A 23,056-nucleotide genomic window follows, 5' to 3' on the forward strand; every position below is an offset into this window, starting at 1 on the left:
ACTGCTGCGCGTGTCTGCGACCGACACACAACACATAATGGACCCTTCATCTCCTCTACGCAGTCACCACCAGGGCTCAACGTACAGCGATGAGCCCCCCGCTTACTACGGCGACTCGCTCTACGAGCCCAGCATCTCGCCCTCCCAACACGCCGATCCCACCACCGCTTCCATGAGACTGCTGCCCACAGCCCATGAACACCACCACCACGAAGAAGAAGACTTTGACAGCAGCGACCTGGGCACCAACGCCGCGCGCTTTCGCATGGGCCAGGCGTCGGCAACTCGAAAAGCGTATGTTTTTAACCACAATCATCGTCGTCGTCACGCTGGAACCGTTATACCCCGCAAGGAACCCATATCTACCTCTGTTGCTGTTGTGAAACACCCTGCTACCCTGGAGCCCATGTCTGTCAGGCTTGGGAAACTGCGTGCCCAGAATGTCAATGTTGAGCTGGCACCAAGGATTTCTCCTCCGCGGTCCGCTCTTCTTTTGCCAGCGCCCCCTCCTCAGAAGAAAATAATTGCACCACCAGCAGAATCAAGCAAGGCGCTTTCTCTGCCCCCAGTTGCCAGTCTTCCCCATCCTCCCAAGCATTCCAGTAAACAAGTGGTACCCATGAGACGACCGCGTTCGCTAGACCTGACTATGTTCGACAAATTGGCTAATAATGAAATTGCTCCTTCTAGTGCGAACCCTTCTTCTCCTACCAAAGCATCGCCCACGCGACTTGCTACGTTTCGTCCGCGCCAAAACTCGGCGGTACAGATGTCCTATTCGCCCTCGAGACCAGGATCCAGCATGGGCACTGCCCCCTCGATTCCTCCACCGGCAATGTCGACCGACTCGCCGCAGTATGCCTCCCGGCCGGGCTCGCCAACGAGGCCATGGACCCCGTCTCGAAGCTCTGTCAGACACGGGGCATCATCTTCTGTGTCCGGTATTAACTATGAACCCGCAGACATCAACGGAAGCCCGCGACCAGGAACACCCAGTTCACAATACGGAGGAAGTCCCCGACGTCCACTTCCACCGGCGCCTCTCTTTTCTGTGCCATCTACGGTGTCTGGTGAGACGAGCATCGATATTGGCGAAACACGGTCTTCGGAGGACCCCTTTGGTGGAGGCGGACAGACAATTGACTCTCGCCCATCTTATGACTCCTTCCGCAGCGAATCCACCATGGTAACTGATGAAAAAGACGGAATGGAAAAGATTGATCTCGACGACGAAAACGTCGAAGATACCGAGATGCTTGTTGACCCGCACATACACTATGGCCCTGCACCAGAAGGTAAACAGAGCCGTCGAGGTGTGCGTCCCGCGCAAATGTCGAAAAAGGAAGTGCATCTTATCAACGGCGAGCTTGTGCTAGAATGTAAAATCCCAACCATTCTGCACAGCTTTTTGCCGCGACGCGATGAGCGCGAATTTACTCACATGCGCTACACCGCTGTGACTTGTGACCCAGATGAGTTTGTAGAGCGAGGGTACAAGTTGCGTCAGAACATCCCCAGCACAATGCGCGAGACGGAGCTTTTGATCTGTGTGACCATGTACAATGAAAACGAGGTTCTGTTTACTCGGACGATGCACGGTATCATGCGAAACATCAGCCACTTTTGCTCGCGTACCAAATCGCGCACATGGGGCAAGGACGGGTGGAAGAAGATTGTTGTCTGCATTATTTCAGATGGTCGTTCCAATGTGCACAAGCGGACGTTGGATGCCCTGGCCGCCATGGGCGTGTACCAGGCAGGCATTGCGAAAAACATTGTCAACCAAAAGGAAGTCAACGCCCACGTCTACGAATACACGACGCAAGTCTCGCTTGACGCGGACATGAAATTCAAGGGCGCCGAAAAGGGCATTGTGCCATGCCAGGTCATTTTCTGTCTCAAGGAGCAAAACAAGAAGAAACTCAACTCTCACCGATGGCTATTCAATGCCTTTGGTCGCTCGCTTGACCCCAATGTCTGTATTTTGTTGGATGTGGGAACACAGCCTGCGCCTACCGCTCTGTACCATCTGTGGAAGGCCTTTGACCAAGACTCCAACGTCGCCGGAGCCGCTGGTGAGATTATTGCCGGAAAGGGCAAAAATTATATGGGACTGCTCAATCCACTGGTGGCATCTCAGAACTTTGAGTATAAAATGTCTAATATTCTGGACAAGCCGCTGGAATCAGTCTTTGGATATATCACTGTGCTTCCTGGTGCACTGAGTGCCTACCGCTACTACGCTCTACAGAATAACGAAGATGGACACGGTCCTCTTAGTCAGTATTTCAAGGGTGAGACGCTACAAGGAAAAGATGCAGATATCTTTACTGCCAACATGTACTTGGCTGAGGATCGTATTCTGTGTTGGGAGCTCGTTGCCAAGAAGGGCGAAAGATGGGTGCTCAAGTTTGTCAAGAGTGCCGTGGGCGAGACCGATGTGCCGGATTCCGTTCCAGAGTTTATTTCACAGCGACGACGATGGCTCAATGGTGCTTTCTTTGCTTGTGTTTATTCCTTGGTCAACTTCCGCCAGGTGTGGGAGACGGATCACACGCTGACGAGGAAAATCTTGCTGCATATTGAATTTGTGTACCAATTTCTTCAAACATTATTCACCTACTTTGGCCTGGTAAGTTGTCTCTCCACCTTCATGTCGTGGGGAAAAAAAAGCTAACCGTCCTAGGCAAACTTTTATTTGGCATTCTACTTTATTGCAGGGTCGTTATCGAATCCCGATATTGACCCCTTTGGTCATAACATGGGAAAGTACATATTTTACGTTTTGCGTTATTCATGTGTATTGCTTATCGCGTTGCAATTCATTCTTTCAATGGGTAACAGACCGCAAGGGTAAGTTCGTCTGCCTAAAGTAGTAAACTCTAGCTAACACCTCGCAGCGCTCGGAAAATGTTTATATTTGGAATTGTCGTTTATGGAATCATCATGGCATACACCTCGTTTGCGACGATTTATCTAGTAGTCATCAAACTCAAAGGCAGCAAGGGATCGGTGTTGGATTCAAGCGAGTTTTCAAACATCATCATGTCGTTGGCCTCTACCTTGGGACTGTACTTTTTCATGTCACTCGTGTATCTTGATCCCTGGCATCTGATCACCTCTACGGGACAATACTTTATGATGCTGCCCAGCTACATCTGCACCCTCCAAATCTACGCCTTTTGCAACACTCACGACGTTACCTGGGGCACCAAGGGCGACAACCACCACACCATGGACCTCGGAGCTGCCAAGGGTCTGGGCGGATCCAGAGTCGTCATGGAAATGCCCACGGAACAACTCGACATTGACAGCGGCTACGACGAAGCCCTCCGCAACCTGCGTGACCACGTCGAAGAACCGCAGCCGTCACCCTCCGAAAGCCAGATGCAGGAAGACTACTACCGCGCCGTGCGAACCTACATGGTTTCCATCTGGATGGTCGCCAACGCAGTCCTGGCCATGGCTGTTTCCGAAGCATATGGCGTGGACTCGGGCGCTAATAATATCTATCTTGCCATCATCCTGTGGGCAGTCGCGGCCCTCGCTGCGTTCCGTGCCGTTGGCTCGACCACATTTGCAATCCTGAATCTCGTGCACAAGATCGCCGAGGGACGGATGAAGTTCCAGGCTGGATCGCTCGGTGGATTCATGGGCGGCGGCGGTAGCTCAAAGGCCAGCAGCGCGGTAGCGTCGAGTCATTATGGCGGCACAGCCAGTGTGCGTGACTGGTTCTCAGAACGTGGATGGGATGTGAAACGCAAGTTTCAAAAGTTGATGTTTTGGCGGAAGTGACGTGTTGTTATTCTCTGGAAGATATGAGAATGTAATGATTTTTTCGAACGTTTGGTTTTTTTTGTATTTATATGGATATGTTTTTGTTTTTGTTTTGTTTGGGTAGGATTTTGGGTTTGCGATGATTGGACGAATTACAATACCATTTTGATTGTTTCTTGAGCTATTTGACAAAGAGAGAGAGAGAGAGAGAGAGAGAGTAGAGAGGGTGATGAAGTTTTTAACCGGTAGAATACTACGGGACTTGGGGTAATAGGATTAGGGCTAATGTCGGCTCCTTCCCTCCATTTTAAAGTTGAGCCAACCTCCCATCTTTCTACAATCAATAACTCAAGCGTCATGAGACGCCCTCGAGAGAGAAAGAGAGAGAGAGAGAGAGAGAAAGGGGTGGAGTCATCCGGCAAGGTCTCCCTATATATGTACAGTCGAGAAAGAGAAAAGGAAAAAAAAAAAAAGAAGAGGAAAAAGAACGTTCAGCTGGTCTGACGAGTGGGTTTTGAGTCAATAGAAGAATGGCTTTGTGAAGCAATGAGTCTATACAACAATGAGTCAACAGTAGTGACTCTATCCATCAATGAGTTAATAGCAGTGACTCTATCTAGCAAATGACTCTATCCAAAAACAAAAAAAGTCAACAGCAGTGTATAAAGCAGTCAGACCCATAAGAAATTATTCTCCTCAACTCAACTCTTCCACACTCTTCTCCACATTAGAAATCAGCATCAACCATCTACATACCCAAATCACAATGGCGACTTCTCAACAGCAGTTCAGTGATACTATTAAGCAGCTACTCCAAGGGATATTCCAAGCTCTATTTGATTATAGGCTTCGCGATCTCCCCCCCCGGAAGATTATAACCATCTCGTTACAAGATTGGTCACAAGTAAGTCGTCAGTATCTACGTCTACAGTCCACATACTAACGATCGCTTTTACTAGGAAGGGCTCCTGACACTCAAGACGTGCTACCAAATAAACTGAACTATGAAAGACTTCCTGGAAACCTTCGATGGGTACAAGATGAGGTAGAAATTTGGTTCCTTGAACGGAAAGTAAGACAGGAAACCGCATGTCTTTATTTCGTCATGCAAGAGGGCGTGAGTAGTCTGTTTCCTACAAACTGCAACTTGGAACAACTTTGCAACAAGGACGAACGCGGAGAGACTATAATCAAACCTCTTTATTATCTGGAGAAGGCTTGCTACCTAGCGTTTCTGTGTGGTGGACGAGAAGGAATAAAGAATGCACTAGATCATGCAGGGCCATTGTGGCCAGAATTTGCTCAGAACAGCCTGATCGTGGCCGCCTTTATCGGTGAGGAAGGCCTCATTCGTTGGCTGCTAGAAAAAAATGTAAATGCGAGAGAGGATATCAATACCAGGTCCAAACTATTTGGAACTGCACTACTTGCCGCCGTTTTGAACTGCAGCAGCAGAATCGCCAGCCTCTTACTCAACTGCGGTGCTCGTCAACATGGCATGGATGACCTGTTTGGTTGGGCGGTGATGAAAAATGATGTTGAAATGGTCCAGCTGCTTCTCAGTTATAAGCACCTGGACCCAAACAAACATTTTGGCCCTGGAGTTGACCCGGTTCTTTTCATTGCTTGCAAACATGGCTTTTCTGATATGGTGCAAGTGCTCTTAAACGACCCGCGGATCGACCCATACCAACCAACCCATTTTGGCATGACTCCTCTTTTGGCCGCCCGTAGAAGTGGCAATGAACAGACAATGATGATAATTCACGGCCGAGGCGTCACCGATCTATATTCTGTTCCGATATATCAACCCAATCCAGATGATTGCCCGTTGCTTAGAGCTGCAGCAATGGGACAAGACGACACTGTGAAGCTGCTATTACAACGGCCAGATCTAGACCCGAACCTTGAATCCCGTGGCGGTCTAACGCCGCTGATGGTGGCTGCTAGGAATAATCATGAAGATGTCATTGATTCCTTGTTAAAGTCTGATAGGGTAGATCCAAACATGCGCTGCTGGAAACATGGTACCGTGCTTATATCTGCTGCGGAGAGAGGTCAGACTCGCATTGTGGAGATGCTGCTTCAGCGCAAAGATATTGATGTGAACATTGATAATCAAAAAGTGATAGCACATGCAGCAATCAACGGCCACGAAGGATGTTTTGACCTGCTTGTCGAACGAATTGATCCTAAAATTATGAAAGGCGAATTGGGGAAGCGTGGGTTCCTTCTGAATGTCGTTAATCGGAGGATCATGTTGAAACTGCTCGACCGTTTCCCACAATTGAAGATCAACAAGCGCGGGGCCCAGGATGGCCGCACACTCTTGATACACGCTTGCGTTCACCGCAACATTGGCCTAGTTGAACAGCTATTAGAACGCGGCGCGGACCCTGAAATGAGAAATTATAGTGGCCGCAATGCGCTGGATTACGCCCGAAAGGAAAATCTGGGAGAATATGTGGAACTTCTTCAGAGGTACCAGAGTGGCCATAGTAGCGCTGGGGCTTAATCATACCCAGCTGGCACTGCTTTGTGTGTGGCGACTCGATGCCTAATTTTCACTTCTGGGATTTGTATACAAATCACCAAAATCTTCTTTCATATATACCTTTTTAATTGCTAATTTCTTTTTAATCTCTCTCTAGTTGACTCTTATAAAAAAATAAATATATATTAAAAAAAAAATTCTTTTAATATTTTCTAAACATACATTTCTTAAAATTAGATTTATATAGAGATCTTTACATATATTTCAAGACTTGAAAAATATCCTAAAACCAATTGATTTAGAGTACTGCTGATAGCTACATAGTCTTGACCAACTTTTATAATTTTAAGCTAGGAATTAGTCACTGTGAGGCTAACCACAAGAGATTGGGTGATTAGCTGAGAGTAACTTTATTATGACTACCTATTTCTGTCCATAGATCAATGAGTCAACAGTAATGACTCTATCTAGTAATGACTCTATCTAGTAGTGACTCTATCTAGTAGTGACTCTATCCAACAATGAGTCAACCGTAATGAGTCTATCCAACAATGAATTTATCCAACAATGACTCTATCCAACAATGACTCTATCCAACAATGACTCTATCCAACAATGACTCTATCCAACAATGACTCTATCCAACAATGACTCTATCCAACAATGACTCTATCCAACAATGACTCTATCCAACAATGACTCTATCCAACAATGACTCTATCCAACAATGACTCTATCCAACAATGACTCTATCCAACAATGAGTCAACAGTACTCTATCTAGCAGTAACTCTATCCAAAAATGACTCTATCTAGCAATGACTCCATCCAAAAATGAGTCAACAGCAATATATAAAGCAGTCAGGTTCATGAGAAATTCTCCTCCTCAACTCAACTCTTCCACACTCTTCTCAACATTGGAAATCAGTACCAACTCTTTTCAAACTCTTCTCAATATTGGAAATCAGTATCAACCATCCACATAGCCAAATCGCAATGGCGTCTCCTCAAGAACAGTCCGACGTCGAAACTGATGTCGAAACCGATGTCGAAACCGACGTTAGACGCAGCGTCGAATCCGACGAGGAACCCGACGAGGAACCAAAGGTTAAACTGCCTCCCGAAATCATTACTATGATCGCCGAAAGGATTGTTGGTCAAAATTGGAATGCCAAGGAGGGAATAAGTGATACTCTCCGGGCAAGATTGGTCAATAGTAAGTCATCAGTATCTGGTATGTCGGTAATGCACACACTAATGTTCGCTTTTTTTTTTGGCCAGAAAATTTCAATAAAATTGTTTCACGGACGGCATTTACAGCCCTAGACCTTGACAAGCTCGATGCACAAGTTCCCGAGATAAGGCAAGAGACATTAATCTGGTTGCTTGAACAGGCAGTTGAATTAGCAAAGGAATGTCGTAAATTCCTGGCACAAGAGGACGCCCGTGACTTGTTTCAAGACTGCCCCTTTCAGGAACTCTGCAACAAGGACGAATACGGCAAACCAGTTTTGACACCTGAAATTTATCTCAAGGATGCTTGCTACCTGGTGCTCCTATACCAAGGAGCAGACCAGGCACGTACAGCAATAAGAAAACCAGAGCCATTATGGCCAGAAATGGTTAACTGCAGGCTGATGGTGGCTGCCGTTGCCGGCGAGGAAGGCCTTGTTCGATGGCTGGTACAAAACAGTGAACTTGAGAGAAACCGTCTCAATTACAAATCCAACATGCTTGGATCTGCACTTCTCGCCGCTGTATTGGGCAAGCGTTACAACATCGTCCTCGGTTTAATCCGATACGGCGCCGACCCACGTGACATCTGCGCATGGGAACAAGAACCCCCGTTGACTTGGGCGGTGTTTCGCAAGGATGTGAGGTTGGTCCGCGCGCTTCTCACAAGTCCCTTGATAGACCCAAACCAAACGACCAGTGACTGTGACGAGCCTCTTTTCGTAGCTTGTTTTTACGGCCTTGAGGATATCGCGAGATTGCTCTTGCAGGATCCGCGGGTCCGTCCAGACACAGAAAGCAACTTCTCGGGCCTGACCCCTCTCGGAGTCGCTATTAAAAAGAACCGTGCAGGGATAGTGAGGTTGCTAATTGACCGAAAGCAGCACATAAATGTGAACCGTCACACCCCGCTAAACGAATGCGCCTTGTACGCCGCTGCAGGCAAAGGACGCACCGAAATCGTGAGCTACCTGTTAAAATGGCCGGATATAAATGTCAACTTTATACCCGATGACCCCCTTGACCGCAATAAACTCGAAAAAGTGACTCCGTTAAGGTTGGCTGTTCTCAACAAGCATCAAACGACCGCCACCTTGTTGTTGCAATTTTCAAAAGCAGATCCAAATTTGACAAGCACTCCACGGGAGGATTCCCTCCTTTTACTTGCTGCCAAGAATGGCATGATTAATGTTGTGGACACCTTGCTTCATCGTCCAGGATTTGATGTCAATACTACCGTCAACTCGAGTGGTTATAACGCGGTATCGAATGCAGTGTTGGGTGGCCATGCCTCCCTTTTTCACTACCTTCTTAAGACCTATCGTGTTGACATGACAATAGGCAAGTTGAACTCGCCTGATTTGCTTCTGCATGTGCCGGATGGGAAGATCATGAAGACACTGCTCAGACATTTCCCGGAGCGTATAAACAATCGAGACGAGATATATGGTGAGACAGCCCTGATGAGAGCTAGCATGTCTGGCTGGTTTGAGGTAATTAGGGTGCTGTTAGAGTCCCGTGCGGATGCTTCTCTCAGGAACAAGAGAGGCAAAACTGCGCTTGAACTCGCGGGGGGACGGCGAAAGGTTGTGGATATTTTCAATGAATACGGATATTGTTAGCGCCAGTGCTTAATATTAAGCCCAGCTGGCACTGCTTTGTGTGTGGCGACTCGATGCCTAATTTTCACTTCTGGGATTTGTATACAAATCACCAAGATCTTTTTTCATATATATCTTTTCAATCTCTAGTTTCTTTTTAATCTTTAATTGACTTTTACAAAAATTAAAACATAGAGAAAAAAAAATTTAATTTAATATTTTTCAAACATACATTTCTTATAATTGGATTTATATAGAGGGTTAAAAAAAGATCTCAAAACTGATCAACTTGAGACTTGTCTTAACCAACTTTCATAATTCCAAGCCAGAAATTAGTCACTGTGAGCCCAATCACAAGAGATTGGGGGATTTGACTCTGGTTAGCTGAGAGTTACTTATTATGACTAGCTATTTCTGTCTTGGCAGTTTTAATGTAACCTGAAATCTGACAAAAGATACAAAATAAGCATATCTGATTGATACCCACTGCAACACTGACTTGTAAACGAACAGAGCCTCATTCTCTGCTAAACCCATTCCCAGCCAGTGGCCTAATGTGGCTCAATTTCCGGATGCGGTCACAAGAAGCGAGTGACAGGGTGCGCCATGCTTTTAGCGCTAATCTTGCAGGAGCTACAGCTACAGCTAGCTAGCTGCTAATCCATAGTCATGTTCGCTAGATCTAGAGCCCTCAGCCTCTTCGGCTGCGAGTCTAACGGGCTCGTCTCATTCGTCTCTGGACTCCGGCAACGTTTGCCTTGATATTTGCTTTTTTGGTCTACCCATGCAGCAATATTGCCCCTGAGTACTCCGTACTCTGTCCTTGTACTACGTTGCTCTGTTTGTCATTAACCGAGTTCATGAAATTGGCCCCTTGAAGAGTACCGTACGTACTACTGGTAGAGGGTAGTCTCTCGCCAGTAGCTAGCGACGTCTCCCACCAACGTGCAATAATAATAAGAATAATAATCCTGACGATCTAGGATTCCAGCCAAATCGTCGAGATACGAGTCAGCCTTGCCGTTGCGGTCCACCGACGGCTGCAGCCAATCACAGCGGGACTTAAGCGGGTGCTGCACGATTCTATTGGCTGGGAGGTGGGCAATTCCCCACTTTATGTGTACTCCTTTCCCAATGCGGACTAGCGCGTGTGTTGTATACAAACTATACGGATACGAACAATAATCCATGGCAAAAACCTGCTTGTCGCTGGCTTGGCTGGGCTGAAATTTCTCGCTATATATGAGCGGTGTGCCGTGGGCTTGATCTTTATTTTTTTTTTTTCTTTCTAAGTATTCCCAGCATTCCGTCTGCGCCACCGCTAGGTCGAAGTTCGAACATCATTCTCAAACACAACAGGAGAATACCCCAAAAATGCTCACTCTCAGCATCATCCTCCTCTCGCTCCTCAGCACGGCTCTGGCCTTTTCGCTGATTGAGCTAGGTTTGATGGCCTACGCCGTCTGGGTCTTCTCGCAGGACGTCGCGGTCTCATACCTGTGCGGCTTCGATGTCTGCTACAATAACGTCAAGGGCTCTGTCCCCGACGTCGCTGCTTTCCTCATGTTCTGTGCGGTGTGGTCAACGCTCGCTTCGGCTGCTGCTATTGGGGGTCCGCTGTTCTTTCATTCGCGTAATGGGCATCACCACAATAGCTGGTTGGCTCCGGGGTTGATTGTGCTGTACTTTCTCACCTGGCTGTTTTGGTTGGCTGGGTTTGCGGATTTGGCGAATATTATTGGGACATATGGCACGTCTATTATGAATGCGGTGCTTGCTTTTGCCATTCTCTTGTGGTATGTTTTCTTCTTCCCATCTTTCTTTGCTTTACTCCTCGCTAACTATTCTGGCAGGCTCGTCTACACGGCGCTGTTTATTCTCAGCTTCCTCGCCATTTTCGACGTCATGGAGGGCGAGTGGCCCGGATACCTCACCATGAAACCGCGCTCTGCCAATTTCGCCGCCCCTGCTGTCTCTTCGACGCCCGCAAACACCGGTGCCCCCGAGGAGCCCAAGTACGAGACCGGCCACGAGCTGACTGCTTAGAGTTTTGGGGTTGTTATGGTCAACGAAAGAAAAACACTGTGATGGGTCAAATGATGAATATGCTTTGAATTGTGATACCTGGTACTGTAATAATATAATATTCTCGTTTTAATATAAATGTAGATCATCTGTGATGTAATTGTATAGATCGGACTATGGGCCGATCTCTCCCCGCTGTGGGGCACTCGACCAGCATTTATCTCTGGCACCTTGGGCTATGGTCTTCTGCATTCACTTCTACATCTACATCGATTGTACTTCTTGACAGCCATGGCTCTGCGTGTCGGTGTCATTGGCGCCGGCGAGGTCGCCCAGGTCATCCACCTGCCCACGCTCTCGTTACTCTCGCATCTATACCAAATAGTCAGCATCTGCGACATCTCGGCGCAAACCGCCAGCCACTGCGCCACCAAATTCCACATCCCAAAACACACCACCGACCCTACGACTCTAATCAACGACCCATCCATCGACGTCGTCTTCATCCTAACCAGCGATGAATTCCACGCCGTCTGGGCCGTTACCGCGCTCCAAGCGGACAAAAACGTCATGATCGAGAAACCGCTCACCTTGTCTTTACCAGCGGCACGCAGAATCATCGACGCAGAGCAAAAGTCAAAGGGAAAGGTGTTTGTGGGTTATATGCGTCGCTATGCGCCTTCGTTTACAGGCGCTTTTTTGCGTGAAGTTGCTAGTATTCCCAAAATCCTGTATGCGCGTGTTCGCGATATGAGCGGGCCCAATGCGTTTTTTGTGGATCAGAGTGGCACGTTTCAAGTGAAAACAACAGATGATATCCCGTCTACAGCGACAGCTGCGCGGGAGAAGTTGCTGGATGAGCTATACCAAGAGGTATTCCCCGACGCAACAGAGATTACCGACGAGATGAAAAAGTACTGTCGGTTCCTGGGCAGTCTGGGCTCGCACGACCTGTCGCTTATGCGCGAGGCGCTCGGTATGACAGTGGAATCGGTGGCGGGCGTCTCAGTGCACGATCCGTTCTACTCGGCCATCTTGAATTTCCGCACTGCTCAAGGACACGCCTTTGCCGTCACGTACGAGAGCGGAATCGACGGGGTCGCCGAGTTCGATGCGCAGTTGGTTGTGCACGGTGAGCGGAAACGCGTGTCGATTCAGTACGATACGCCGTACGTCAAGGGCTTGCCGATCACAGTGCGCGTAGAGGAAATAAATGAGCATGGCGAGAAGCAGGTCAAGCAGATTGTGTCGAGCTACGAGGACGCCTACACGGCCGAGTTGACGGCGATGCATGACTGTTTTGCGAATGGGCGGGCGATCAAAACGTCGGCGGAGGATGCGGTGCGCGATTTGGAGCTTTATGATTTGATGTATCGGAAGTGGATGAATAGATAATTACAAATTACACAAACTGTGAAATGGCTGCGTTGCAGTGTGGTGGAGGGAATAGGGCTTTTTCAGTCACGGGATACAAGGACAACCGTTACGTACTTCTATTCAGTTCAATATTCAAGATGCAGCTTCTATGTAGGGTATCTCAAAAACATTAATATACACCATATATGCCCAACGCTTTCCATGCAACGCGATAATCAAACAAAAAAAAAAAAAAGGAGGATTATAAATCTGGCTTCCGTCCCCAGATAAAATGAGCTTTGATATACAGATGAAGCGAAGACTTTGAAATCTCCTTTTTCAGCGCCCGCGTGACCTCGCGAATGTCGCCTGCGGATTCGCCCAGAATGCGTGCCCCCAGGGCGAGAAAGTATGGTTCGAGGGATTGCTGGGCTGCGTTGAGGGCAGTGCGGCCGAGGGTTTTGAGTATGGGGTTTGCGGGCCAGTTGCCAAGGGGGATCTTAACATTGAAATTAGCATAGCCTAGATGAAAACAAACTAAGGATGTACCTTGTAGACCTCCTCCTGGATATCGACAAAGCCCGCGTGCTGCATGTTTTGCTTCATGCTCGACACGTCGTCAAACGACTTGCCAAACATCTTGCTCGCCTTGTTGTAGCGCGCTACAATCCGGTTCAGCGGCTCGATATCTTCGGGGCTCGCATCATCCGAGCAGAAACTGAGTTCCAGCTCGTTCATTTCAACATAACCGCCGCGACGGAGATTGGCAAAGGCCTGCTCGAAGAACCGCGGCCAGTTGTTGATACTGCCCACGAGCATGCGGCCATGCACCAGATCAAAGCTGTGGTTATCAAAGGCCCACTCATCCTCTGCATCGTCGACGTAAAATTTCACATTCGGTGGGATCCAAGTCGGCTGGATGGGGCTCAGGTCGGTGCCGATGACCACGGCCGAGGGGAAACAGTCGCCCATGTCGATGGCCCAGTCGCCCGTGCCGCAGCCGACGTCGAGGACCATCTGCGGATCGTGCAGCGGCATTTTGCAGAGTTTGCTGTTCATCAGCATGTACCAGATGTGGTGGAATAGCTTCAGCCGGTGCTGCTCGGCGGCGTCGTTGGGGAGTGGATAGGCGCCCTCGTGGAAGCGGTGGTAGCGACGGCCGTTCTCGTAGATGTAGTCGAACACGGGCGACTTGATGGACAGGCTGGTAGCATCGCCGTCGTCATCGTCGACCAGACCGAGGCCTTCGTCGGCCTCGTCTGTGTGGAAGTCGGAATAGTCCGAGTATGCAGTCATCTTGGTGGTGGTAGTAACTTGTGGGCGAGCATTCCAGAAAAAAAGGACAATGCTAGGTAATATACTCCTCGGCCGCAATAACTAGTCTCGACTACTCCTGCACGAATCTGGAAAACAGGGATGTGCATTAGTGGGCTGGCGGGATTCTGATAGATCAGGCGGCGATAGAGTTGCATGTCCTGGCCCACTGTGGAACTGCAGTTAAAATGCAGTACTACCGGTGTTTTTCCGGGAATCTGGCGGCCCAAGTTTTGGGTCGTATTGGTTGGTATTATTAATATTTATTGGATTGGGAATATCTTCTGGCATTAACCTGCAGGTTCCAGCCAGTGACTGGATACTAGTTAGCATCTCCTACTCCATACTACTGTGTTTCTTTGATTCAGCCCTGCCCGGAAATAACACACAAACGACGAAAGCGGCAGATCGCCAACGCCAAAAGGCTCATTTTTGAGTTTTCCAAAAATCAGACGGGATGATTCTTTAATTTTTGGCCCGCCCTGCATGCAGCATTCCTTGTCGTAAATTTCCTTGATTACTATCCATTATTCGTCGAATCCGAAAACCGGCCAAAGCCACCAACGGAATGTGTCATAAATCCGTGCCGTAGTCATACAACTCATACAACTCATAAAATCAATCGCCATGCAGCTGCCAACAACAGCTATGCTATGCAACAGCCATGCAAACGCAAGTAACAGAAAACGAAGCTATTTATCCAGCAGCACCCCGGCCCCCCGCAACAGCACAACGGTATGCCCCGACGTCACGTCGCCAATCGCATCCGAAAACTCCAAAAACTTGCCCGCCTCGACATGGAACACGCGCAGCCGGGCCTCCTCGCCGCCGCCACGATTGTTCACATTCTCAATGCGCAGTTTGCGGGCGGCGTCGTCGAGCACCCGGCCGACTTTCCACCGCGCATCGTAGAAGAAATCGCCCATGGGGGGCTCATTATTTGTAGTGGGCCGGTCTGACGTGCCCACAACATGCAGGTAGATGCGCCGGTCAGCCGGCACCGAGGCATCGCCCTTGGCCGTCCGTTTCATCTGGTTCAACTGTGCCACGGCGCCACGCCCTGTCGCCGACGAGGATAGCCTGGCTTGCACGCTCGACGGCAGCTTGATTGTCGTCGTCTTTGAAATGTCCTTGCCCACGCCCCGCAGCCGGGAAAACATCGACCGGATCGTATCGCCCGGTTTCGCATTGTTATTATTGCTGCGCACGCGCGCCCCCAACGGCGTCAGCTTGGCGCAGTCATGCTGCTCGCCCAGCCGGTGGTCGAGACAGTAGTCGCGATTGCACTGGTCGCAGTGGACGCCGACGCGCGTGGCCGTGTTGATCAGCGACTTGCACGCCGGATGCGAGCACTGGTCGGTGTTGTACACGGAAGATTTAGCTTTTGGTGCTGCAAGAGGTCCACCAGCAGCAGCTTCTCGCCGCTTGCGTGCCCATTCGCCAGCGTGCGCGCATTTGTGAGTCGTCTCGGTGCGGTGGTCGAGACAGTACGTGCCGCGGCACGACTCGCAGCGAAAGGGGAGAAAGTCGAGCTGGCCGCAAAACTCGTACTGGCAGTTGCGGCCGATCGCCTCGAGGTCGGTGTCGGCCATGGGCGTGAAGCTGGAGTTGTCCGTCATGGTGGGTGGTGTAGAGCGTAGCGAGCGGTCGTAAATAAATAATATAATCGGGCTTCCCCGACATTCCAGCTGCGGGGAGAACCTTCTTAGTGCCGCTTACTTAATCGGCCTATACTTGCCACTGTCTGTCAGGCACATCAAGAATTACGAATGAGATGTGGGTATATTAATAATATGGTCTTTATAAATCGGCCGCCGCATTGTTTTTAGTCCCTTTCACCTACTTTGTGGCGGTCTCTGCCAGCGAAAGCAATAATGTCCCTTTTCCGTTGCTATAGATATACAACCCTCTATCTGCCTAGCTCTACGAATACACTATTTACTACTAAAAATAGTGTATGTTTATAAGTTATACCCGGCAGAAATTCTCTCTCAATCTCTCTAAAATATTCTAAAAATAATTGTAATGGTTTTGGCGCAAATGATTTGCTCTCTTAACGCCCAGAATATATGCTAGTCACTGCTTAGCCGCTATGACCACCCCGTAGCCAGTCGCTTCGAACCCTTAGAGCCAACCATGGAGTCAAAAAGTGGTATTTCCCAGGATTGATGTGCAATACAAAATCAGTTCTTTTGGGTATTCCTTTTGACAATGATCAAACCGGAACAGAGATTCTTCTCCGAGGGCCAGTGCTACTTTGGCACCAGAGAAAACCCCAAGACCGAAACCCACTGTAATGTCTGGGACTGGGATCAACTGCGCATGATCAAGGTCAAAGGCACAGCCAAGCTCTTTCCACCAGAAGAGGACGTCGAGATTCCAGTTCTGACACAATTTGTTGATTCCCTCTCACCAGAGGTCCGCGCGGTGACAGTTGACGACGATGGGCTCCTTACTGGAATCTCTACAGATCCGGAAGAGGACGATACCGTGTTTATCGGATATCTGCCCTTTTCAAGTGTTGAATCACTCGCCGGTTGCCGTGTAATCCAGCACTCCAAACTTCAAGAGCTGGATCGCCTTGGGCCAGGTGTGGACCTCTCGTCATATGATGATGATGAATCCGGAAAGCCTCAAAAGGTTGTCTTCAAATTTAACGCCATGGCAAAACCGCGAAGACTGAAGATGGCCTGGGATGAACTGAAAGTTTACAAAAGCCTGCCACCGCATCCCAATATCCTACCACTTGATCGCGTTGTGCTTGAAGATGTCGAGTCTCGCGTGATTGGATTCACAACAAAGTTTATTGCTGGTGGAACGCTTGTCGACAATCTCGAGGCCCCCTTACGGTTCGAGTGGCTACAGCAGCTTATACAAGTCGTCGATTTTCTCAACCTGGAACTGGGGATTATGCATCAAGACATTGCACCCCGGAATCTGTTCATTGACCCTGACACTGAAAAGCTGCTGCTTTTTGACTTTGACTGGGCTGCATCTGGGGAAAAGGGCTTGATGGAGGGACGAGATGACGTGACTGCTGTTGTTTTCACGCTGTAAGAGCTCATCACAAACGATACACATTTTACGAGTATCCCGCACTGGGACCGAAACATGGACATGGTGCAGAGTCTTCCAGAATGGACGTGTCAGCGCCAACTAGCAGACGACACCGATGTACCGACACTGCGCAAGTTTTTGAACGACTGGGTAGCCACACGAACAACGCCCGACAACAAGAAAGTAGACATGCAGCCATATCTCAATGCGCCTAATCGGATCACATGGCCAGATCTACCAACTCCGCCGGATTACAGTGTGCCTTTTCAGATGGGCGAGACCGCGGATGGAAAGCCGTGGATGGTAACGGGTCCGCGGCTCAGACGTGAAGCATTGCGGTTGGGGCAGTACTGCTTTCGCTGGGAGAGACCGCCACAGAGCAGATTGCTGAAAAAGGCTACGGGGGGTTCTGTATAATATCGGTCGTCAGGCTTTTGAATGGGAGGTTAGCATTGCAAGTGGGAAGAACGCGGAAGCATAGATCTATATAGTTGGTATCAACGCGAAAAAAAGAAGTATCAATCAAGGTTCTGGGATTCTGAGAAACAGTAACTAAAACTCCAAGGAAAACTATCATACATGTAGTTCCTTGCATCAGCATTTACACCTATCTAGTTGACGTACCGCTTTGAAGCGTACATGTAGTGGATGCCCCTCCAGGTGATTGGCGCCGGCTAGAGAATTAAGTTGTTCCGGGCGTCAAGAGACAAGAAATGTAGACAAATCATCTACACTGTGTTATTTTTAGAATACTTTAAACAAAATTTCTCAGCCTATTGATTACGTGTTAACGCCTAACTGCGTGTTTGAGTTTTACAAAATAGCCATGACAAATACGTAGTGCCGCAATCTATACTTCCAACCCCGCCCCTCCTTCAATGTTGCATCAATCAACATTGAACTATTCTACAACATTTCCCTCCTCTATATCCATCTTCGCAATATTTTAAAGCTCGAAAAAAAAAAAAAATGACCACCCAAATCACCCCCGACCAAATCCCATCCGACCTCCCCAAGCGCCTCATCAACAGCCCCAACAACCCACTCAACTGCACCTGCGGCTAATACATTTACTACGCAAGCGTCTGCGGCCATCCATATCAGCAGGTACCACATCGATGCGGCAATCTAGCCTCACAAAAGACTGGGAAAATGACGTTTTGCAAAACGCCGGCGCCGAGGTATATTGTCCGGGACGTCCAGGTTGATGAGCGGTGTGAGCATTGTTGAATTTTATTTTCATGTATTTCAGTAGTAGTTAGGTGGGTGGTGATGACAGATGGATGAGAAAGGGCAGAGTCAAGGTTATTAGATTGTATACACCGTACTCATCAGATAACATTATCATCCTACCAACTTGAACTATATAAAAAAAAAAACGCCCCATTAATATCCTATCCCGTCCATCCCAATTCATGAAAACCCATTCCCAGTTGCTATACAGAAACGCTAAAAGGGGTATCAAATGGATGACAGACCAGTGAACTAACTCTACATGACATAATAGACACAACATTAAAAAACAATGGAAAAAAAATCATATAAAAAAAACAAAAATCAAGACCATTGTGTGCTGTTTTTAGGTCGAGACTCGGCTTGGTCGTCGCCGTCAAACTGCTGCAGAAACGGGCCTTGGGGGATTATTGACGGCTGGCCGTATACGACGGGTTGTGCGTGACTTTGTCCGTAACCTTGTCCGTGGGCTGGTGGAGGAGCAGCAGCAAAAGGGATTTGGCTGGTTGATGTGAATACTGGCAGATTCTGACGTGGCGTGGGTGGCATTTGCATTTGCATTTGCATTTGATGTTGTTGTTGTTGCTGCTGCTGCAGGGGTTGATGATGCAGTGGTTGATGCAATGGCTCCTGCTGCTGCGAATAATAAACCTGCGAACCCGGAAATCCATACGGCGACGGCGACAGCGGCGAAAGAGGAGTAGCAACACTATTCTCAGAATACTGATGAAGAGGATTATAGTGATTAACCGGCGGCTGCACATTCGAAAAACCCTGGTACCCTTCCAGCCCGGATATTGACGTGCTGTTGCTATCGTCTGGCTCCGATGGAATCTCAACCTTGATAGGGACTTCGTACTCCCCCGTGGCGACGTTTTCTTTCTGTGGTGGTAGTGCTGCTGCTTTCGGTGCAATTGGCTTTTCAACTGTTTTGGGAGCGGCGATGTTGCGCTTACTGCTCGGTTTTGATACCGATTTCGGCTCCGTTTTTGTTGTTGTCGTCGTCGTCGTCTTCCTCGACTTCTGTGGATCAGGCGTCTTCGACTTTCTTTCTCGTCGCGGCGTACTATTATTCTCCTCAGGCGGCGGCGGCGGGACTTTGAGTTTGATATTCAACTTTTTCACGCCGGTCGAGAGCTGCTCAATTCCATCATTTTCTTCTTCCGGCTTCATTCTTGCCCCTCCATCAGTTGATCCACCAGCTGATCCACCAGCTTGGCCCTTGTTCATGTTCATATACAGCGACGGCACCTTGGGCAGCGGCGGCGCTTTATCCGAACTCACGAGTCTTTTGGGTGTCGATGTACGCGATTCCCCTCCTCCTACTCCCCCAGCCGATAATTCGCGGTTGTTGTTCTTGCGTCCAGTAACACCTCCCGCGGGGCTTTGGCTTGGTGGGCGAGAGCTGGCGCGAGAAGGTGTCGACTTGTTTTCAGTAGCAGCAGCAGCAGTGTTTTCTTCCGCGGCAGTGGTGCTCTGTCTTCGGCGTGGTTGGTCGTCCTTTGTATTAGTAGACGGACGCGTTGTTGTCGGTGGTTCGGGCAGGTCGCTGGCAGTGCCAATGGTCGTCCGTCGACTACTATTACGCGCACTCACGCGGCGCGGAGTCGAGACTTTGGGAGTCGCCGAAACCTTGTTATTTGGTCTGGGTCTAGGCGCAGGCGCAGGCGTGTCCGGGGAAGACGAGGTTGTCTTTGCCGCTCTCGCGCGCAGCTGGCGACGTGTCGCTGTTGATGGCGTTGATGGCAGTTCTTCGGGAGTCGTCGTCGTCGCCACCACCACCATTTTCTTCTTCTTGGCCAGTGCGGCGCGGGCCTTGAGTTCTTCGTACTGGAAACTCATTGTCTCGCGGTCGCTGGGGATGAGGTATTTCCATAATTCGTGCGCAGATGTCGCCCAGTCGACTTCTGGAAGGGGTTCCGCGTCGTCGTCCATGGCAGATGTTGAAGACAGCTTGCGCTCTTTGGACGGAATCGCCACTTTGGCAATCGAGGCCTGCGTTGGGGAAAAGTAGGTCGGGGTCGATTTCAGGGTCTTTTTGATCGTGGCTGGTGGTGGTGGAAACGCCAGGGCTTCCAGCTCCTCGAGGAAATGCGTGGCCCACCAGTCCGTTTCAAAGGCTGGTCCAGACTGAGCTTCGTCTTCTTGAACATCTCCATTACCCCATCCCAAGCGCTCGCTCATTTCGACAGCCAAACGACTGTGCTGGGGCATGTTCCCTCCCGTATCTGCCAGTGCCGAGAGATGGCTCAAAACTCCACTGGACAGCGCTCGATTGCTGTAACCTCCTTCCAGCACACTAATGATACGACCGTCAACCCCCAAACCATCTTCTTCAGCAAGTCGGACAATATCCGCGGTGAATCGCGCGTAAAAGTCCGTCGGAACATTAACCTTGTGTCGCTGCATTCCGGCGCCTTCAAACTCGCTTGCATCAAAGCCGGCAGATACAAAAATGGCAGCTTTGGGGGCCGGGCCACCCTCTGTAGCTTCGAGGCGCTGGGTGTGGAAGCGCAGAAATGCGCGTGCCTTTTCCAGCACGGCCGCGTATTTGTTTTTGTAGAGAGCCCAGAATTCATCATGGGTCCTCCAGGGTTCCAGATGAACGTTCCAGATAGACTGGCCATGGGCGTTGTCAATACAGACACTGGCATTGACAATCTTTTCGGCTTCTCCGTTCTCACAAGGAAAGGAATTGATATCGTGTAGACTGTAATACCCAATGGCCGTCTTTTTACAAGGTGCCGCGTTCCTCGCTGTGGCTCCCCCGCGCTGTTGCAAGTTCCAGGCCTGTTCGTTTTGTTTGTAGGCAATCGCCTGAGACCCGTCTCCGTGGTGAAGATCAAAATCAATGATTGCGGCATGCGTCAAGCCCTGGGTCATGGCAGCATGCGTAATGCCGACATGCACGTTATTGAGCCAGCAAAAGCCAGACGGGTCGGCCGAGGCGCAGTGGTGGCCAGGCGGGCGAATACAGACAAAGGCTCGCTTTGTAGTGGCGTCACTGAGTACAGTGTCGACCGCATCACACACACCCCCTAAAGCGCCCTGGAAAGCGTCCAGCGATTCTGGGCAGAGATAAAGATCTCCGTCGTGAAGCTGCTTCTCGTCGCTGTCCTTGCGCCCAGCGCTTCGCGGCCGGACAATCTCTCTGCCGTTTAGTTCTAGACGAGACTCGGCAGCGTCGCACATGGTCTTCAAATTGCCCATCCACTTGTCGCCATGCACATACGTCACTGCGGGCGAGGTCAACAACACAGCCCTGGTCGATTTTCGTATGTGAAAAGGCGGCGGCGGAAGGAGGCCGAGATCAAGGTCCGGATGAGGCGCAAACGACGAGCCAGCATGTCGCTTGCCAACTCGCACATACGCAGTAGACAACCCCAAAATACTGGCACGGAGACGCTCTGGACGCTCGACAATGGTGGCGAGCCCATCCTTGCTGGTATACGGGCGGGCGTAGCGATGGCCGTAGCAAGCGTCCTGGATGACGACCATAGTCTTTGAGTTCATATCGGCGGTATCGTGTCGTCCCATCTCGGCTTTGAAATGGTCTGCCGCAATAGAGGCAGCCGTGGGCACCTCGATGGGGGCTTCGAGCGACGGACGCGGCGAGTACATGGTATTGAGCAGATTGGACGAGGAGCGGCGCGACAAGCTCGGCTGTTGTTCGCGACTGATACTCGCCGACCTGAGAGAATTTGTTGATGCACGCTTCTGCAGGCCGGGGGTCGACAGGCGGCGCTCGTCTCGCAGCGAAGCAGTGCTGGGGGTCTTGCGCAGGACACCCCTAGACGAGGCCGGTCTCGTGGAGGAAACATTGCGAACGCGCGACGAGGCGCGACTGGGCGAGCGATGGTCTGGGGTCGGCGACGACGCGGGCAATGGACTGACTGAGCGAGCAGATGTCAGGGTCAGATGGTGAAAGTCGTCGGCCAGGTCGGTGGCGATGTTGGGACGGTCGGGGGTGTACGCGTAGGGCGAGGGGGGGTGGTCTGCCATGGCTGCAGATGCAGACCGCAGAGAATCAACACATGCGCTGCCAGTCGTGCTGGAGCAGACCAAGAAAAAACAAAAAAACAGAATCAACAGTAGTGAGCAAGGGAGATCGCGGTGTTGTTGTTGTATTTTTTTATTTAGGCCTAGTCCAAGTTGCCCCGTTGACAGTTGTTAGTGCTGGGTCCACCCGTTCGCCAAGCCTTTGCCTATTGCATGTGAGAGAAGAGAGCCCTAAGTGGGAAGTGGTAACAGTATCATAACTCATTCGGTATTCAGTCTATGGAATAATAAATATGGACAATTTCCTGGAGGCTGCCGTCGAGGCTGTGCCAGACACCATACGCCTCGCATGCTTTAAAAATTAACAAGAACAGAACAAAAAAGGACCGATGGACATGACGTCCAGTAAAGAGAGTTTTCCTCCAAACGCCAACCCAACCAACCCAAGTTCAAATTCGACCAGTCTAGTGCTGATCAAAGCTCAGCCTGCGCAAGGTATTCCAGCCCTTTTTCAGGCGCAGAGGCAGGGCGCGCATGGTGCTGCTCGTAGCACTGGCCGCGCTGCTGGCGCTGGCGTCGCTGTTGAAAGACTCGACACTGGTGGTGCTACCACTGCCAAAGGACCGACGCTTTTCCTTCTTGTCGGCGCGGCGCAGTTTCTTCTGGTCCTTGTGGGCGCTGCGAAAGCCCTTTTCGGCGTGGTAGCTACAGTAGCAGTGCAGCTGGATGGTTTCGCTGGCCATGGAGTCGCAGCTGCCACTGGGCGAGACTTCGCCCGAGTGGCAGGGCTCGACCAGTTGGGACTCTTGGCAGTGGCACCAGGTGTAGAGGGCGAGTGAAGAGCGACACATTTTTATTATTTTTTTTGTCTCTTTTTTCTCTCTGCAATGTGGCGATTCAAGAGTGGGCTCGGAATTTCCGTTTTCGGCAGGTGGGATGGCCGCTATCTCGAGCTCTGTCAAAGACGC

General features: G+C 49.9%; 11 protein-coding genes across 11 annotated transcripts; 7 read left to right on the top strand and 4 right to left on the bottom strand.

Moving 5' to 3' along the window:
* Nucleotides 1–37: 37 nt before the first annotated feature.
* On the top strand, nt 38–3,795 carry TRUGW13939_01968 (uncharacterized protein; the record flags this gene model as incomplete). Its single annotated transcript, XM_035485164.1, has 3 exons — nt 38–2,632; nt 2,687–2,853; nt 2,901–3,795. 3 exons carry the CDS (start codon nt 38–40, stop codon nt 3,793–3,795), a joined length of 3,657 nt encoding a protein of 1,218 aa, XP_035341057.1.
* Nucleotides 3,796–4,543: 748 nt separating this feature from the next.
* On the top strand, nt 4,544–6,292 carry TRUGW13939_01969 (uncharacterized protein; the record flags this gene model as incomplete). The annotated part of the gene is made up of 2 exons (XM_035485165.1): nt 4,544–4,688; nt 4,737–6,292. 2 exons carry the CDS (start codon nt 4,544–4,546, stop codon nt 6,290–6,292), a joined length of 1,701 nt encoding a protein of 566 aa, XP_035341058.1.
* Nucleotides 6,293–7,266: 974 nt separating this feature from the next.
* Nucleotides 7,267–9,125, top strand: TRUGW13939_01970 (uncharacterized protein; the record flags this gene model as incomplete). Its single annotated transcript, XM_035485166.1, has 2 exons — nt 7,267–7,486; nt 7,552–9,125. 2 exons carry the CDS (start codon nt 7,267–7,269, stop codon nt 9,123–9,125), a joined length of 1,794 nt encoding a protein of 597 aa, XP_035341059.1.
* A 1,353-nt stretch (nt 9,126–10,478) lies between these two features.
* TRUGW13939_01971 (uncharacterized protein) lies at nt 10,479–12,524 on the top strand (the record flags this gene model as incomplete). Its single annotated transcript, XM_035485167.1, has 3 exons — nt 10,479–10,900; nt 10,958–11,100; nt 11,419–12,524. The coding sequence occupies 3 exons, from the start codon at nt 10,479–10,481 to the stop codon at nt 12,522–12,524; spliced, it is 1,671 nt and encodes a 556-aa protein (XP_035341060.1).
* A 223-nt stretch (nt 12,525–12,747) lies between these two features.
* TRUGW13939_01972 (uncharacterized protein) lies at nt 12,748–13,781 on the bottom strand (the record flags this gene model as incomplete). The annotated part of the gene is made up of 2 exons (XM_035485168.1): nt 12,748–12,984; nt 13,035–13,781. The coding sequence occupies 2 exons, from the start codon at nt 13,779–13,781 to the stop codon at nt 12,748–12,750; spliced, it is 984 nt and encodes a 327-aa protein (XP_035341061.1).
* Nucleotides 13,782–14,491: 710 nt separating this feature from the next.
* Nucleotides 14,492–15,418, bottom strand: TRUGW13939_01973 (uncharacterized protein; the record flags this gene model as incomplete). Its single annotated transcript, XM_035485169.1, has 1 exon — nt 14,492–15,418. The coding sequence occupies one exon, from the start codon at nt 15,416–15,418 to the stop codon at nt 14,492–14,494; it is 927 nt and encodes a 308-aa protein (XP_035341062.1).
* Nucleotides 15,419–16,010: 592 nt separating this feature from the next.
* TRUGW13939_01974 (uncharacterized protein) lies at nt 16,011–16,856 on the top strand (the record flags this gene model as incomplete). Its single annotated transcript, XM_035485170.1, has 1 exon — nt 16,011–16,856. One exon carries the CDS (start codon nt 16,011–16,013, stop codon nt 16,854–16,856), a length of 846 nt encoding a protein of 281 aa, XP_035341063.1.
* A 54-nt stretch (nt 16,857–16,910) lies between these two features.
* Nucleotides 16,911–17,273, top strand: TRUGW13939_01975 (uncharacterized protein; the record flags this gene model as incomplete). Its single annotated transcript, XM_035485171.1, has 1 exon — nt 16,911–17,273. The coding sequence occupies one exon, from the start codon at nt 16,911–16,913 to the stop codon at nt 17,271–17,273; it is 363 nt and encodes a 120-aa protein (XP_035341064.1).
* Nucleotides 17,274–18,413: 1,140 nt separating this feature from the next.
* TRUGW13939_01976 (uncharacterized protein) lies at nt 18,414–22,091 on the bottom strand (the record flags this gene model as incomplete). Its single annotated transcript, XM_035485172.1, has 1 exon — nt 18,414–22,091. One exon carries the CDS (start codon nt 22,089–22,091, stop codon nt 18,414–18,416), a length of 3,678 nt encoding a protein of 1,225 aa, XP_035341065.1.
* Nucleotides 22,092–22,477: 386 nt separating this feature from the next.
* TRUGW13939_01977 (uncharacterized protein) lies at nt 22,478–22,927 on the top strand (the record flags this gene model as incomplete). Its single annotated transcript, XM_035485173.1, has 1 exon — nt 22,478–22,927. The coding sequence occupies one exon, from the start codon at nt 22,478–22,480 to the stop codon at nt 22,925–22,927; it is 450 nt and encodes a 149-aa protein (XP_035341066.1).
* On the bottom strand, nt 22,553–22,939 carry TRUGW13939_01978 (uncharacterized protein; the record flags this gene model as incomplete). Its single annotated transcript, XM_035485174.1, has 1 exon — nt 22,553–22,939. One exon carries the CDS (start codon nt 22,937–22,939, stop codon nt 22,553–22,555), a length of 387 nt encoding a protein of 128 aa, XP_035341067.1.
* Nucleotides 22,940–23,056: the final 117 nt, after the last annotated feature.

The sequence above is a fragment of the Talaromyces rugulosus genome, chromosome I (genome assembly GCF_013368755.1).
Source record: "Talaromyces rugulosus chromosome I, complete sequence".
Taxonomy (NCBI): domain Eukaryota; kingdom Fungi; phylum Ascomycota; class Eurotiomycetes; order Eurotiales; family Trichocomaceae; genus Talaromyces; species Talaromyces rugulosus.